At 28.4% G+C, this 17,727-nt stretch overlaps 2 protein-coding genes across 2 annotated transcripts; both read right to left on the bottom strand.

The window, feature by feature from the left end:
* Window positions 1-5,991: 5,991 nt before the first annotated feature.
* Window positions 5,992-8,561, bottom strand: LOC127257825 (uncharacterized). Its single transcript, XM_051284303.1, has 6 exons — window positions 8,146-8,561; window positions 7,325-7,563; window positions 6,970-7,228; window positions 6,725-6,904; window positions 6,484-6,639; window positions 5,992-6,411 (listed from the first exon to the last, which is right to left on the bottom strand). Exons 1-6 carry the CDS (start codon window positions 8,173-8,175, stop codon window positions 6,235-6,237), a joined length of 1,041 nt encoding a protein of 346 aa, XP_051140260.1. The 5' UTR covers window positions 8,176-8,561; the 3' UTR covers window positions 5,992-6,234.
* A 3,641-nt stretch (window positions 8,562-12,202) lies between these two features.
* On the bottom strand, window positions 12,203-16,842 carry LOC127258195 (methionine aminopeptidase 1D, chloroplastic/mitochondrial). Its single transcript, XM_051284945.1, has 11 exons — window positions 16,652-16,842; window positions 16,379-16,448; window positions 15,599-15,824; window positions 15,248-15,409; window positions 15,107-15,148; window positions 14,899-14,970; window positions 14,721-14,800; window positions 13,895-13,992; window positions 13,742-13,789; window positions 13,468-13,643; window positions 12,203-12,394 (listed from the first exon to the last, which is right to left on the bottom strand). Exons 1-10 carry the CDS (start codon window positions 16,764-16,766, stop codon window positions 13,498-13,500), a joined length of 1,059 nt encoding a protein of 352 aa, XP_051140902.1. The 5' UTR covers window positions 16,767-16,842; the 3' UTR covers window positions 12,203-12,394; window positions 13,468-13,497.
* Between the last annotated feature and the right edge of the window lie 885 nt (window positions 16,843-17,727).

Genomic DNA, 17,727 nt, shown 5'->3' with positions numbered 1-17,727 from the left:
TATATACACAAATAATAATAATAATAATAATAATAATAATAATAATAATAATAAATAAATAAAGATAGGAAAGCGTGGTGAACAGCAAGGGGGCAAGAAAGTGTGAGTGAGTGTGTATGTCCCAACACAAATGGTACAGACATATGCATCAATTTCTCCATGTCTTGCCTAAATATATACACACATCAAAATTAAATTAACCTTAATCAATGGGATAAATATTTTTTTTTTTTAGTACCACGACGTACGATACTACAAAATTTATATCTAATCCGTAGTAGTTGAACAGGTCTTTTGCAATCGAAATATCATCGCATTGCCGCATAGATTAGTCGAGTGTCAATTTTCATCGCATAAACAATATTAAAAATTGTCATGTAATTAGTTCGTATAATTTTAATTTTTTTTTGTCATATCAGGCCCCGACGACAATATTTTGGTACCAATGGACATTCTTAGCTATGGATAATTAAATATAAAATCATTTCTATAGAAATTCAATTTAAAATATCAAAATAACAATAACCATTATATACAAGGCTAAAAAAATGCTAATATTTATATGTAAATTAAATAAAAGAGAAAGGGAGACATTTATGAAACATGCACACAGTGAAATAGACATTCCTGAATCTGAATCTTAACTCACAAAATCTGTATAAAAAATAAATAAATAAATTTGGAATTTCAAATCGAATATTTAATTTTTTACTATTTTTTTCAAATTTTAAAATTTTGAGTTTCTATTTAGGTAAACAAATTTGAAATTTTTTATATTATTCATTAATATTTTTTTTTTCAAAAATAACTCATTAATACTTATTATCTCACAAAATATAATATCAATTATTAACTTTTTATTACTTTTAAAAAATTTCAACTGAAAAAAAAAGCTATATAGTCTCCTTAAATTAAATTAAATTAAATCAATGTCTCCCTTTCTAAAATCTCATTGTCTCTCTGCTGCCGCTGGTGATTATTTTGGATTGATTTTTTATGAATAAAATGCTATCAGTTTTTACATGCGACGTCAGTGATGTCCAATCTTCCTTAATTTAGTCCCACTTATAATTATTGCATCTGCCTTTTTTTTTTGTTGATAATTTTCAACAATGGGAGTATTTTTTAATTTTGTGTAATCTGAATTGTCTCAAAAAACATTTTAGTAAATTTGTTTAAGATTAAAAAATTTAAAATATCATCAAATTTATTAGTCAATGGTGAGATATGAGATAATATTTTGGTCAATAAAAAAATAATAATAATAAAAGTAAATTACGATTGAATTGGAGCCAAAAAAGCAATAAATAAAAAGAATCCACTCAAGTTCCCCGATTGATGACCTAATGGTATGGAGGTAGATTCGTAATTGTAAGATCATTAATATTTGTAAAATAAAATAATATTATTTTTATTAAAAAATTGCAGTAAATATATAATAAAGAAAAATTGAAATAAAACTTTAAAAGAAGACACCAACAAATGTATCATGATCAATTTACTTAAGACACATGTAGATGTCATCATGTCATAAATTTCGGATATGGAGTATAAAATCGGCTACGATTTCAACATAGGATCATGCTGTTCTTGAAAATTACACACACATATGTATATATATATATATATATTATTTGTTTGTAATTATATATATATGAATATTACTGAAATTATGAAATATATATATATTTTTGAATGACGTGGGAATCCGCAACTGCTACCCGAAAGTGCACACTTGATAAACCCCCGGCCGAACCTAATACCCTGCAAACCTGGCCCGACGGGAAAGTCACACTAGGCGAACCATGTGTGGCAAGTGACCTGAGGCGTCGGGGGTTTGAACCCATGATCTCACGGTCACAAATTATGAAATATATATTGATTGCGCAATCCATTTTTTTTTAACATTTATCATTTTTATTTTTTTTTAAGAAATGTCACACTCAATATATTACTTTTTATACAATACAATACATTATTTTTATATTTTCCAACAAAAATATGAATATATATATAATATAATATTTTATTTTATTTCCTTTAAATTTTGCACGTTTTACTTTGAATACCATTTTTTAAAGTAATATAATATTAATAATTTTTATTTTATTATTATTACAGTATCTTTATTTTTTGTTTAAAATATTTTTAGAATGATAAAAATAAAAACATGAGTATAGAGAAAAGTTTGCGGGAGTTTTTAAATATCGTAATAGCAAAATATATATATAAGAAATTATTTAATTTTTTAATATTAAATGCAATTATTTGTTTATTAATTTGATATGAAATTCTAAACTATAATATATATATATATTTCAGTATAATTAAATTAGAGATAAATTAATTATACTTGAATATATTTGTTCTCTCGTATATATAATTAGTTGAATGTGTGTGTAGGAAGTGAGTGATGATGATGTGTGTTAGTGAGTCAAGTGTGATTCCACTACGTACTGTCCTTCCCATCTCTTTCTCAGTTTCTCTACTTGCTTATCACTCCTTTTGTCTCCTCCAAATATAATACTCCCTCTATCTCATTGGACGGGTGATATTTGTTTTTTGCATGTAAAATTTTTAATATTAGTATTATATTGAATTGTAGTAAAAATGATAAAAATATTCATATTGTAATATAAAAATAATGGCATTTGTGTAATATATTATAAGTTGAAAGACTATTTATTATGTTAAGTAGGTAATACAATTACTAAATTAGAAAATGGTAATTTGTTTTGAGACGGATAAAAATAGAAAATAGTAACATTTCAATAGACGGAAGGAGTATTTACTTTTATATTATACTCCCTCAGTCCAACTAGAAAGTATACATATTTTTATTTTGGGACGTCCAATTACAAAGTAACCATTTATTTAAATACTCCATTTTTCTTACAAATATCCCTACTTTACATCACATCATTACTTTTATACAAAAAAAAAAAAGTAAGGGCAAATATATCATTACACTATTTTTACCTACCCATATAATTAAATGTAATAAAAAAATAATTATATAGACAATACATAAAAATTTTTGAATTTGGTTGTTGTTAAAAATAGTTCGTTATGACATACCAAATTTAATATCACATCACATATATATGGTACAAAATTTTTGGTATGAGATCTTACTGTACCGTACAAATATTTTGGTATACTGAATTTACGAAATAAAAATACTGAATTACAAAAATAATATGCATACTCGTAAAAAAAATACCGAATTTTTTTTACGGAAATAACATGCATACTCTAAAAAACAAATACCGAAAAATTTTTAAAATTTCGATACAATATCGATATCTTTTTTTAATAAATTAAAAAATTTGGTACGGTATACATTATATTTCGATATTTTCGGTATACTATCTCAAACTATCTCTAACTGAATTGTATACACAGTATTATAATATAATATTTTACGTCAAATACCAAAATTAAAAATAAATTTATAATTTTGCATTATAAATAAGTTCTATTTTTTTATTTTTTTAAATAAAGAAAAAAATCAATATCAAGTCTCATTTTTAATTAATTTTTCAGACATAAATTTTCAAATCAAACATCAAATTTTTATTATATATTACATTAAAATTTAATTTTAAATAAATATTTATTTATATAATATTAAATATTTATTTTATTTTTATTATTCAAAATTTTAGCCCAACTTCTAAATTTACAATTAACAAATAATAAAATTAAACATATTAGTAAGTTAATAAATATAGTTAAGTTTTTTTAATTAGAAGTATTAGTTATTAATTATTACTATAATAGGAAAGTGATGGGACGACCAAAAAAGGAAAAGTAACTAATTTGGTGGGACGGAAGGAGTATAATCTTAATAAATAGACAGTTAAATATAAAAAATATAATTTTGGAATACTTAAGTTTTAAGTATTATGTAATTAGTAAGTAATTAGAAAGTATATTAATAAAAAAAAATAATGATATAATAATAACAATTATAGATTAAAATTAAACTGACTAAATAGTTTAATTAAAATAAAAAAATTATAAAATATGAAATTTGAAAAGTGTGATTAAAGTGTTATAATTATATTTTCAAAAACTGAAATGACAAATTAAAATAGAGCGAATGGACAAATTAGATGAAATGGAGAAAATATCATTTTAATGTTAAAATATTCTTAACGTTCATACTATAATTAACATTTAGGATTTTTTTTGTTTAGTATTATCATTTGATGTTTTTTTTTTTTTTTTTTCAATGTGATCTATAGAGAATAGTTGATTTATGTGAAAAGATAAAATATATACTCCTTCCGTCCCATAACTAGGTATCTATTTGCTTTCTGTACGGAATTTTAGAAATATTAGTATTATATTGGGATAAAGTAGAAATAAATATAAAAAGACTAAATTAAACCTATTAGTATTGTAATGAAATTTGTGTAATATATTGTAAATTGGAAAGGTATTTGTAATATTAGATATATACAATTACTAAAAAAAAAAATGGATACTTTGTTATGAGATGGATCAAAATAAAAAAATGAATATATTGTTAAAATGCGAAGGAAGTATTAGGAATTATATCATAAAAAAATATATATATAATAAAGAAAAAAAAGAAAAAAGATAGCTAGTGAATAAACCCTTAAAGGAAACTATTCATTAAAGTGGAGCTAGCAAACTTACAAAGAACAAATTTGGGGAAGAAGAGTATAAAGTTTGGATTGAGATAATTATTTATATGGTTTCAATAAATATTATAATGTATTTACTATATTATTCAATTATGTACTCAAATAAGATTTTAATACAAGTATATAACAATAATACCTTTTAACTTTTATAAAAGAAAAACAAAAAATATTTATATTTTAAAATATCATATCAAATAATTATTACATTCAAAATTTTATTATTTCAAAACATAATTGTTCTTTTGTGGATTCTTTTTTTATAAATTTTTACTATTTAATTTTTTTTCTTTAAACCTATCAAATCAAATAATTACTTTTAATTTTTTATATTATATTAAAAATTTATTTAAACATTAGAAATATCATGACAAACAGCTATTTAATTTCAAATATTTACTATTATAAAATCCAAACTCACGTCCAAACACACCCCATTTTTAATATAATATTTTAAATAAAAATAAATATTCAATATATTAATATTTCAAGTTTTACATGCCATATATATATATATTCAATATAATACTCATCCCGTCCTAGATCAGTTGGTCGATTTTTATTTATTATTTTTTTTTAATCGTCGACTAAACGGGTGTGTTTGTTTAGGGGATTGAATATTAAATATAGTATTCATCTCTCTCTTTTTTCTTCTTCTTTTTTTTTAAAAAAAAAATCTATCAAATCAAACACTTTTTATTTTTTATATTATAATAAAAATCAATTTTAGTCAATATCTATTTATATCGTATCATACAACTATTCAAATTCAAAATTTTTACTGTTCAAATCCGAATTCGCCCTCATAAATCATTCTTTAAAAAATTAGTATTGGTAAACGTACAGAACATTTCTTTCATACAAGAGACCCTCTAAGATAAGATAAAAATAAATATAATTATGTTATTCCATACTACCTTTTTCATTCAAAACAAAAACACATCCATCTCTACTTGGCCTACAAAATTTTCTGCAACAAACTTATTTCACACATGGTAGGTAGGTAGGTAAGAAGGAAACCAAAACAACATCCCAATAATTCTAGTTACGAGTTAGGACAACAAGAATCATGATTCATGGGCTTATCATGAAGACCTACAATTCCGAAAACCATAAATTTTGCAAAATCAGGACAACCTTTTCGCTCGTCTTAATCTACTCATCTCCGACAATGTAAGAAAATCTTCGCTGAAAAATGAATTCACAAGTCCCCTAAAGTTCAAGAACCAATACACCCAAGTAATGGCTACTCAATCTCGATCATACGGCTATTTATAGAAATTTCCGTCGAGACAACATATGTCATATCAAAAGGGTGTAGTGAAAAACTGCTTCGAGATTTCCATTCATTAGCAAATATTGTACATTAAGTTAAAAGAGCGCGCCTATATACACATCCTCGAACGCTTAGAATTAAACGACCCGTAGATGTAGAAAAATTGGGCAACAAATCAAAAAAACGCTAAAGAAGCCAAAAACTAAGATTAGTTAAAATCCGTCCAAACGAAGAAATCGAATGCTTTTTAACTTACCCGATCGATGAACCCTCCTTTTTTCTTTTTTAATTAGTCGAGTAGTCAGTGTTAAGGAACCTCTCGTAATTCGTCCCTCGTAAAGTCGCATTTACGTCATCCCAATTCATAATGTGATCCGACAATGATCCTCTGTGTATCTTCACCTGTCGACTCGTTAGCTCCGTCACTGGCAACCCGAGAAAGTTTTGCACGTCGACGAGCTTCTGCGATGCGGCGACGAACGGTGAGATGTAATCGAAAAACATACGGACGAAGTTATGGCGTGGTTAACTTACAGTACGGTTTTTTACGAGATCTTCGTAATACAGGACGATGTGTCGGGTGCTGCTGAAGTACTCAAGAGCCTCCATAACCGTCTTCTCCATGAGCTTCAAATCGGTTACAAGCGACGTCGAATTGATCGTCGGTTTGTATCGAGACAGAGTTTCAGCCTGAAAAAAGAAATTTTACGTCAAGAAATCGATCACACGATAAGCGTAAGAACACAAAATGTAGGCTTGATATCGAGACGAGAACCTCTTCGTGAGAGTGGACGTGCGACTTGTGTGTCCCGTTCAAGAGCTTCGCATACCGATCGTATGAATTAGCAAGAACCGAAACCATCCGACGCAGCAGATTTCTTCGGAAGAGAAATATAACCGAAACGCCTCTATCGTTGAAATACTCGGCGATAACTTTATGATGATCCATCACTCCCTAAATTACCGAAAAATATTAGTTACCAACTATCGAAACTTCGGATAGAAAACGTCGGGAATTACCTGATTGAGCATCCACTTGAATCCGACGGCTGCGGAGCACTGATTCTTCGACGCGCTCGTAAAAAAGTCGAGATTGTAAACCCGGTCCAAAGTAGCCAAGATCGAAGATTCGTCACTCCGCCTTTCTTTCACCGAGAATATTTCTCCGTTCGAACTCACGTTGCAATGGCTGTTCAGCAAAGTTTCGAACCAGCCGGACCCGGATCGCTGCATCGAAATAATTGCAAATAGACGGACGGGATTGCAGCCGCACTCCGCTCTACATTCGAAAAGAAAATATCGAATCCAATCAGATCATCGTCGTGCTAAAATCATCGATTCGTAATTAAAGACGTGAAAAATTACATTACATTACCGGCTAAACGTGGAGGGCCGGGGATAGTGCAAGTATGGAATTTGGGACCGATCAATAGTATTGTCGCGACAATGACTCCAATTAACTTGGACATTTAGGTACTTAGCGGTGATCCGATCATTAGTTTGCTTTAGACTGATCGAACATATGTAAACGCCGCAAACCATCGCGAATACTAAGACTAATACTCTCAACGACGCCGGCGATTTCTTGGGAGGCTTTATAACGATCGCCGTCTCCTAAAGGAAATCAGACGTTCGTCACATCAAATCAAACGCCTACCTATTTCATTTTTTATATTGTACTAAAAATTAATTTTACATTCAAAACATCGTCGTCGTAGCCACTTATTTATATCACCTCGAATCCTCGCACTATTCATCAATTTTTTTCCTTCGAAATCATCGAATCAAACACATCGGTCACTATTTCAGATCAAGATTTTAGTTTATCAGAAATCATTGCATCAATTTAACTAGTTCATATGGTGCAATGAAAGTTCAAAGAACATCAAAACAACGGATAAAAAAACTAGGGCAACAAATTTGCAGTTCAAAAAAATTGGGGATTTGACAACGATAACAATAAAATAGCTACAAATTTCAAAGAGGTAAATAAAAATCAATTTTTTTGCATCTATGAATTAAACGAATCGTGCAAAACAGAACAATTCCCAAATCCTTCAAATGCGCTTCAAAAACCCTAACCCTAAACCTCACCAAATTCAAAATCCTCAATCCATAAAAAACCTCCAACATTGATTCAAAATCCAGAGACGAAATCAGTAAAGAGGAGCTGTAAAAAGCACAAAAGGAATTTACCTTCGCGAAGAGACAGAGGTCTTCCGCCATTAAACCTCCCAAGAAAAACCAGACAAGATCAAAACAGGGGTTTTGTCGAACGGCACTAAAATCACTTGTTCGATTTCGAATACTGCAATTGCTCGAAGAAAAAACAACAAATCGAAGAATGCAGAGTCAACGACAGCGGTCGTGGAAGAAAGTCAGACCACAGGCGACGGACAGCTAGTCTCTGTCCCCTTTACAGCCTTCCTCCAAATTGCTCCATCGCCATTACCGTTCCTTGCTAAAATAAATAAATAAATCCTTAAATGGATTCACCGCTGCGATTTTGCGCTGGATTGTTAATCGGGGTTCGGAACATTGATTTTGTCATATGATTAAATGCCGTAATCTATCGTCTATAGTTTTTGGTTATTTTAAAAAATTGGATTCGGCAATTCGCTCAACAAACCTAATAGAATCGAGATTTCAGGCGTCCGAAACGGAGGTTGTTTCTGGAAGGTCCAGGGTGTTTGAACTCCAATAAAATCCAACCTTAATCTTCCACAGTGTCTTGTTTGGGAGTTGAGATCCGGGTGCTTTTTGAATATTATCTCTGCCGCTACCTGGGGCGACCGACACGCGCCAATGAATCGCGTGGCGCGTTGGGAAAATTTTTTGACTTCCGTATTTACCATTACGGATTTTTCTATGTTGTCGAATTTTTTTTAATATTTATCGATATTTTTAATATTTATCTTAATAATTTTTAATTAAATATATAATTTTTAAAATAAAACATTACATAAGGTAAAATTTAAATTCGATACAAAATAAAAAAATCCTAAGATTTAGGGTATTTGTTAAGAATTACCAAAATTTTAATGTTTTTCTCTTAGAGTTAGTTAACACTAATCATTGTAGTTTCTTTTAAATGGAAATTTTCATTATTATATGGCCATAGTAATCGTATGCTTTCTTTGCATAAGAAATTGAATTTTAGTAACTTTTGGATTGATTTTTAAAATTATTGTTAGAAATTCCAAATATATGTGCAGTCTGGGTGCATTTGGTAAAAAAAATAAAATTACAAGAATAGAAAAGATACTAATGAGAAAAATAATTTAATAAAAAAAAGAAGAATTATTATTTTATTTTATTTTATTTTTTAAAGTTGAGATCTACGATGGCTTGACTTAATGAATACATTCTTGATATTTTAATAATTATATTTATTTTTGGATAATTTGGCCCTTTTCATATTTGATTCCTCCTTATATAATATTTGGATATAATTTTAAACTGTTTTAGGGATTTTTTTTTTTTTTTTTAAAAAGATGAATTAATAAAAAAACTAATAAAATTAAATATTTTATTGATACAAATAGCATTGAATGTAATATTTTTTAAAATACATTGCGGATAAACAATGACAAAAATAAATAAAACACATGTAAATTGAGAAAATTATCAAATATTCGTTTTTTATTAAAGGAATTTTTGTAAAATTAAATTAGTCTACCTTTATGATCTATTCAATGTTTTAAAAATAGTTAAATGTTATATTCCATCCGTTCTATTGAAAGGTTATTATATTTCATTTTTCGTTCGTTCCAAAATAAATTTATAATTTCTTAATTTAGTAATTGTACTGCATATTTAACATAAAAAATACCCTTTCAATTTACAATATATTACAAATATCATTACTTTTATATTACACCATACTAACATAGATATTTTTGTCTTTTCTACTGCAATCCAATATAATACTAATATTAGAAAATCTACGTAAAAAAAATAAATGATAAAAAATTTAAGTGCAAAAAGCAAATATCATCATTTCAATATGACGGAGGGTACATTATGTACAAAACAAACCTTAAAAGTATAATATTTTGAAAAGTAATAGAAAGATGATTAATAAAAAATATATAATGAGAAAGAGTCCTAACAAATTATCACTTTGACTTTAGTTCCAATTTTTTAATACTCCATGTTCAGTAATAATTAAGATTTTTCATAAAATATATTGTTTTAACAAAATATTATATTTAAATTACTGTTTATACTAAAATTTAAAAATAAAATATAAAATCAAACCCCAAAAAATTATTGAGTGTTAGATTTACACAAAGTCACAACCCGAAATTTGATTATTTGTATAGAGGTAGTGGTGACAGCACTGATGAGAAGTACATTGTGCTTTAATGATTGGACCTCTTTGCTTAGACTTAACGACACCCAACTAAATCTCAATGGTGTATTTTTTTAATTTTTTTTAATTTTTTTTAATATTTAAATTCATTCATTACTTTATTTATATCCTTTTTATGGTACGTAATGAATGCCATTCATTACTTCAACTCTTCCTTTTTGCAACTTATGTTATATATTTAATTATATCGTCATTAATTTCTCATTTCTCAACTTACACCAACTAATATATTGTATCATTATTATTAATTCTGAAATTTGTTTATTTTAATTTAAATAATATTTTAATATAATATTTTACGAAAAATGTATTATTATTAAAAATAATAATATTTTAAATTTGAAATAATAATAAAAAATACATAGGTTGTGTGATATTAATTTATTACAATATATTGCCAGTCTCATAATATGAATTTATACTGTGTTAATATACGTTAGATGCTGAATTGAGGTGTGTTTCTTCGTAGGGTTTCGGGGAATTTGAGTTTGTGTTTGGTTTTTATTTGAATTTTGGAATGAGATTGATTTTTGTTATTTCTTTTGTGTTTAGATTTGTTTGTGATTTGGGGAGTTTTTGATGTGTATTGATTCGATGGATAATTAATAAAATAATATAAATGTCTATTAAATTTAATTGATAAAATTTATATTATATGATTTGATTATAAATTTATATTATACCAAATATATATATTTAAATTTTTATTTATTCGTATTATATAAAATTTTATCTCTATATAAAAAAACATATATATTATAATTTTTTTACCCTATAATTACTATAAGTATTAAATAAATATAATATTTGAAAAAAAAATTTAAAAAATAAATGCATCTTTTGCTGCCATTTGCAGCAAATGTATGCTTGGAGAACCGACCTAATTTGGAAGAAAATACTGTACAAATAGGCCCGGAGAAACATACCCTAAATTATAACATGTGTTGGTGACTATTACCATATATTGTATCAGTATTTATATTATATTACTATGCAATTTTTTACTAAAATCAAATATATATATATATATATACTTTTAAAATATGAAGTATTGATTAGGACTACCCACTATGTATTGATTAACTATGATATCACCCTAACGGCCAACTCACAGTACAACTCAATTTTTCCATTAAAAATAATTAAATGCTAAAAAATAAATAAATAATTCTTTTTTTATTTCAAAATTGGATGAAATTCACACTGTTCATTCAAAATATACAAACAAAAGCACCAACAATATTTTTCAGTTTAAGGGACCTTAAAATTAAACATGCTAAAAAAAAAAAAAAAAAAACTCATTATCAATTTTGAAATTTGATAAAAATTTGTACAGTTAATCTGAAGCAGCTAAATGAACCAAACTAGCAATATATTACATTATTAGGGCCCTTAAAATTTGAAATGCTAAAATAATGTAAACTTTTTTTCTTTTTTTTTTTTTTTTTCCTAAAATTGGATGAAATTCGTACAATTCATTCAAAACAATTTAACAAACCAACTAAGAATACATCTTGGTCATTTGAGGACATTTAAAACCTTAAATGGTAATAAAATGTATACCCAATTTTGGAGAGATAGGTGGCAGAGTATCTTGGTCGCAACTTTTCTACCAATCAATAAATTTTTATAAACTGCCATCAAATATTATACTACCTTCGTCCGATTCGAAGGGTTTCATTTACTTTTTACATATTGATATTTGAATATTAATTATTATATCAAAATGTAATAAAGAAAAATTTGCAAAAATAGTTTCATTAGTGTATGATATTTTTAATGTTAAGTATAATAATGTAAAATGTAAATGTAATCCTTATAAGCGAACGAAGGGAGTAATAACTTTTGGACAATATAACAGTAATAGAAAGGTGGACATCCATACAATCCATATTTTACGAATAAACAAAATGAATAACCATGCACGGTCTCAAATCGCATGACGCATAAATCAAAGACAGACGAGAACATAAAGGGCGACAACAGTAGTCGATGGTGAGAAAATGGCAACAATCGGCATCGGAGGTGAAGCTCATTCGCGGGCCAAATTTCCGGCAGTGTGAGATTAGTCTGGCGCGTGTGAGCCACAAGCAGGTTTTTCCGGTGAATAATCACCGGACCACAACAAATACAACTTTATTGCCATATGAGTTTTTGAGAGAAAAATATAAATTGTATTAACCTAAAATAATAATTAATGTACATAAAAATATAAAGGTAGATTTAGAGCTAAACTAACATATACATATATATATATATATAATAAATAATACAATAATAATAATAATGTTATGTTGTTTGTTTTATATTTATTGTCTAATAAAAAAATAAGTGAAACAGCAGAGTAATCGAATATTGAAAGGAGACAACAGTCTCAATGTCTGAAGAAAGTGCCATTTGTATGCACAGAAAGCAGTGTTCTTTTGAATAGAAGAAATAACGTGCCGTGCACGATCGGCTGTTATACTTTCGTTTAATATTTCCAGGAATTTAGGTGTGTTTAATTCACGATTATTTATACTATTCAACACCACTTCTTTTATATAACTAATCATCAATTAAACACGCCATTTAGATGGATATACTGTTTTTTATTCACAAAATAATTGAAATAAAAAATAATACTAGTATGTCAGTAAATAAATATAAAAATATGAATTGTAATACTATATATCTATGATTTGGATAAATAAAAATAAAAAAAATTTAAATTTTAAAGGATACATTGACAATATATGTAGCATAAAGTATTATCATATACTATTAATTCATTTATTATATTTGTACTGTATTGTTGAATATTTACATTCAACACTGTAACAACTTTAATTTTGTATTTTTCGTTTGAAAATTATTTTTAAAATAAAAGAGTCATTCTTATAAGTTGTATAGTTGAAATAATAACAATTGTAATACAATAAATCTCTAAGAAAGTGTTTGTTTGCGGGTTTAGTTTAAAAAATAAAATAAAATTTATTTAATAGTAGCACTTTAGGAAAAAGAAAAGAAAAAGCTTTATAAATAGTAACAATTTGGTGATGCCTACCAAAAAAAAAAAACATGAATCACATGAAAACATCAATTTTAATGGAAAAAAAAGCTTTACCTTAGAATTTTTATTTTTAAATTTTCTTGAAACAAACCTGTCTGTCTGTAAACGAGGATGATCTTCTTCAACACTTGGTAAGAATCTCAGCTCCATCGTCCCTAATCAATATGGTGTGCTCGAACTGCGCCGAAAGGCTCCCGTCTTGAGTCACCACTGTCCAATTATCGTCCCAGATTATCGGGTTTATGCTCCCGACTGTCAGCATTGGTTCTGCGCAACCATTTCAACCAAATCCCGGAAATTGAACAACCTTTTCGACTGAAAAATAGTTAATAATGATGGATGTAAGGAATTGTTTTGTTTGTTACCTATGGTGAAAGTTTGGTTAAGCACCATTCGCCCGCGCTCCTTGTTCCCTAGCAAAGGCGAAGTCGTTGAGAAATAGAATAGCATTTGGAAAGTAATGTAGTAATCGAGCATATTATACGATGTTGCATAGACCAAAAGTTAAGGGACATTACTGTAATGGAGAATGACTGGATCGCTGTGGAAAACACGGCCAACTCCATGACCGACAAACTGCTGGACAACGCCGTACTTGTGTTCATCTGCATGATCACTTTGAGAAGAAGTTAGTACAAGGAATCGAATTTTGTTAAAACAATAGTATTTCTGTCATCGAGCATATAAGTAAGGTTGTGTTTTTTTGTGGGTTTTACCGTATAATTTTACTATTCAATTTTTTTTTTTCTTCAAAACTATCAAATCAAATAATTACTTTTCTTTTTTATATTATGCTACAAATTTATTTTACATTCAAAACGTCAAATCAACCTCCGTTTAGATCAAATCAAACAACTATTCAAACAAATACACCTAAGTCTCTGTCTATGTAGCAATGTTTTTAATATTACTGTTAATAAATAATTTCAATTTTTTTCAAAAATTATCATACTAAAATACTTCCTCCATGAGCCAAAATTATGAGTAATAAAATATTTTATCAGCTCATAATTTTACCATCCTTACTTTAATCAATAATAACAACTTTGCCAATTTTTTTCTATTTATCCTATTTCATTTATATCAATTTCTAAATAAATTTCTCATAATACTCTTACTTAAATTAAAATATCATTGTTTCTTAGTCTCTGTGTTCAAGCCAACCCATGGAAATTTTTCCAGATGGAGGGAGTACCTTTTTCTCTCACAAAAATCATATCCTATACTCAACTTCTTATTATTATTGAAATTTTCCAAAACTTCTACTTAAATTGAACCTTATATTTGGCAATTGGCAGTATTAAGCGCTTGAAATGAAATTATAGAATAGTAAAGGGATCTTACTGTATTATCTTGCCAATTTTCTTGAACTCGACTCCCGGTGCACATATTGATATTGCCTTGTCGAGGCATTCTTTGGTTACCTAATGCACGGCAACACAATTGGTCGTTATGAAAAAGGCAAATTTCTGAATACAACAAACATTAGTTAAAAGTGCATGTACTAGGAAATAAGAAATACCTTTACCAAATTTCTTGCCTCTTCATCAACATCTCCGACAAAAAATGTGGCAGATGTATCCCCGTGATAACCCTGGATGTCAGGAAGTCCCAATTTACTTATATTACAAGAACAAAAGCAATCTTGAAACAAAATTACGATAATCCATGTCTTATTTCATTCTACAAATTGACTGTCGATAAAAAAAGAACTCAAGTTCTATGCTTACATTAAGATAGACTGTAACATCAATGTTGACGATGTCGCCATCCTGCGAAGGCAAGACAACCAATAACCTAAACTTTGTGATATAACCATATATAGATGGGATTAAAAAATCATGTGAAATACATAGTTTGGTAGGACAAACCTCCAAGGCACGCGAGTCGGGGATTCCATGGCAAATGCACTCATTCACAGATGTGCACACACTTTTTGGAAATCCACCGTAACCAAGAGGAGATGGATATGCTCCATTTTCGATGATCATTTGATGAACCGCTTGGTCAATTTCGTCCGTTGTGATGCCTGGCTGCCAAGAGAGGCACAATGCAAAAGCAAATGCAAATGGAGTTTGGGTCAAATTGTAAAATAAGTAAATAAACAGTCGAGTTTAATGTCAATAAAAAGGAAGATCAAATTTTATGCCATTGCCTGGCTTAACAGCCACTGCCACCCGAATTGTGAATAATCATATACACTATAAGGTGAGAAAACTCACCTTCACCAATGTCCCGGCATGTTGAAGAACCTGGGCAGCAAGCTTCCCAGATGCTCTCATGCACTCTATCCCTTTCTCATCATGTATTTCAGGCCCGCTTGCAATTCCAGCCGGTTTCCTAGACTTGACATAAGGGGGCCTCGGTATGTCGCTGGGGACTGGGCGTAGGGGAGATACTTTCCCAGGCTTCAAACGGTTCCTTTTGCTATCAGCAGATTTTTGTGTGCTTCGACAAAGATAACAATAATACAGAGAAAATTAACAGGGAATGATTCCAAGCTAAGCCAGGACTCACTATAAATGAAGTTCAACAGCTCCATCTAACCTATTAGATAACTTGCAATATCATGTAGTGATACTAGTGCTGCAGGGCTGTCAACAAATGCAAACAGAACATGTGCAAATCTTTGTGTACATTCTCTCAAAGACAGAAATATATTTACCTCTAAAAATAACTAATTCAATTCATCAGTCAGTAGCATAAACCGGAACGAACCCTAACTGTGCATAAACGCTGATTCTGCTAGAACTTATGAAAATTGGTTATGTTTCTGAAGTATCAAATTTTCACAACATCAGAGTGAATCTCTTCTACTCCATAGATTGATTACAGCTTCGGTAGGAACCTTTTTATACGAAATTGATAAAATTCTCAAATCTGAGACCAAAAATGTTTCAGAGAGGTGGAAATGCACACTACTTTAACGCATCACCAACGCGATAAACAAACAGCACAAAAATGTTTCAGAAAAGTGGGAATGCATCAAAAAGAAAGCATACCTTCTGTTAAACAACAAACTGGTTATTCCTGAAAAGGTTCTCGACGCTTGCATTGACACACGGTCTCTTCCTATCCAAAAACCAGAAATTAAGCACACTGATTTTCAACAAAAACAACGGCAAACTACTACCTCTCTCAAACATTCAATCAGAAAACGATTAAATCGAAATTGAATTCCATATCCAAGTCCAACATCAGAAAAAACAAAACAAGCAGCCACAGGATACATACATAACGTGAAGTGATAAAATCAGAGCGCACATCAGGCAAACCTGAGGTGAAATGGAAGAGACGGCGAAGCGAATGCGTGGAATCGGAGGGAAAGAAGCGGCAATCCCCTAGAAAGGTGGAGAGCAAGCGAGGCTGAATCGGATTGGCCGCCACCATCACTTCTAAAGCTCTACCTCCTCTCCTTATCCGCAACCCAACGCCACCACTACGACTAATCAATATCTCAGCGCATCTTTACAAAAAAAAGATATAATAATAATATTTAATTAATAGTATATTTAAAATTTAATATATATATATATATATATATTTATATAATATCACAAAAATATGTTAAGAAAATGGTCCCGGACTTCCGATCCCATACTCATTTCTATATATTCCAGGATCCAAGGTCCAGGCTACACTTCATTTGATGAGGTGAACCTAACACAGGCTCATTAATTTGGGCTTTGGGCCATTACGAGAAAGTTGGGCCCAACTGCCTTAAAATTAGTCACAAATGTCTCTCTACAATTGTTGTTCTATAGTTTTTTCTTTGTTTTTTTTTTTCTTTTCTAAATTCTGAAGTTTGCTTTTGTTTAGTACTCCATAACATAAAAATTGATATTTTTTTTATTTTGATATTTTCTACAATAATTGAGATATTTTTATTTTGAATAAAATTTACTAAATTAAAATATACTTTGGTATAAATCTAATTTAATTAATTACATAATATATAAAATCTCACTTAAAATTCTTTTTATTTTTATTTTAAAAAATAAAAATAAAATATATTTATTTACATTTAAAATTTTATATCTTTTAAAAAATTATTTTATATTAATTATAAATAAATAAAAGTATTTTTTATCTACTTGTATAACAGAAAATTTTATCCACCTCAAAATGATATTCATACATTTTTTTTTGTGATATATTTTTAAAATATTGAAATATATATTCTAATTATTTTAATTATATATATTATATATATTTGATATTCATTTTTTTGTGATATATTTTTAAAATATTGAAATACATATTCTAATTATTTTAATTATATATATTAAATATATTTTAAAACTATCAATATTATTACTGTGGTCATTTCTTTTTGACTTTTTCACCACCA

This window comes from Andrographis paniculata, unplaced genomic scaffold (assembly GCF_009805555.1).
Source record: "Andrographis paniculata isolate CXL003 unplaced genomic scaffold, ASM980555v1 Contig59END, whole genome shotgun sequence".
Lineage (NCBI taxonomy): Eukaryota > Viridiplantae > Streptophyta > Magnoliopsida > Lamiales > Acanthaceae > Andrographis > Andrographis paniculata.
This window is presented reverse-complemented; position numbering and strand designations above follow the sequence as displayed.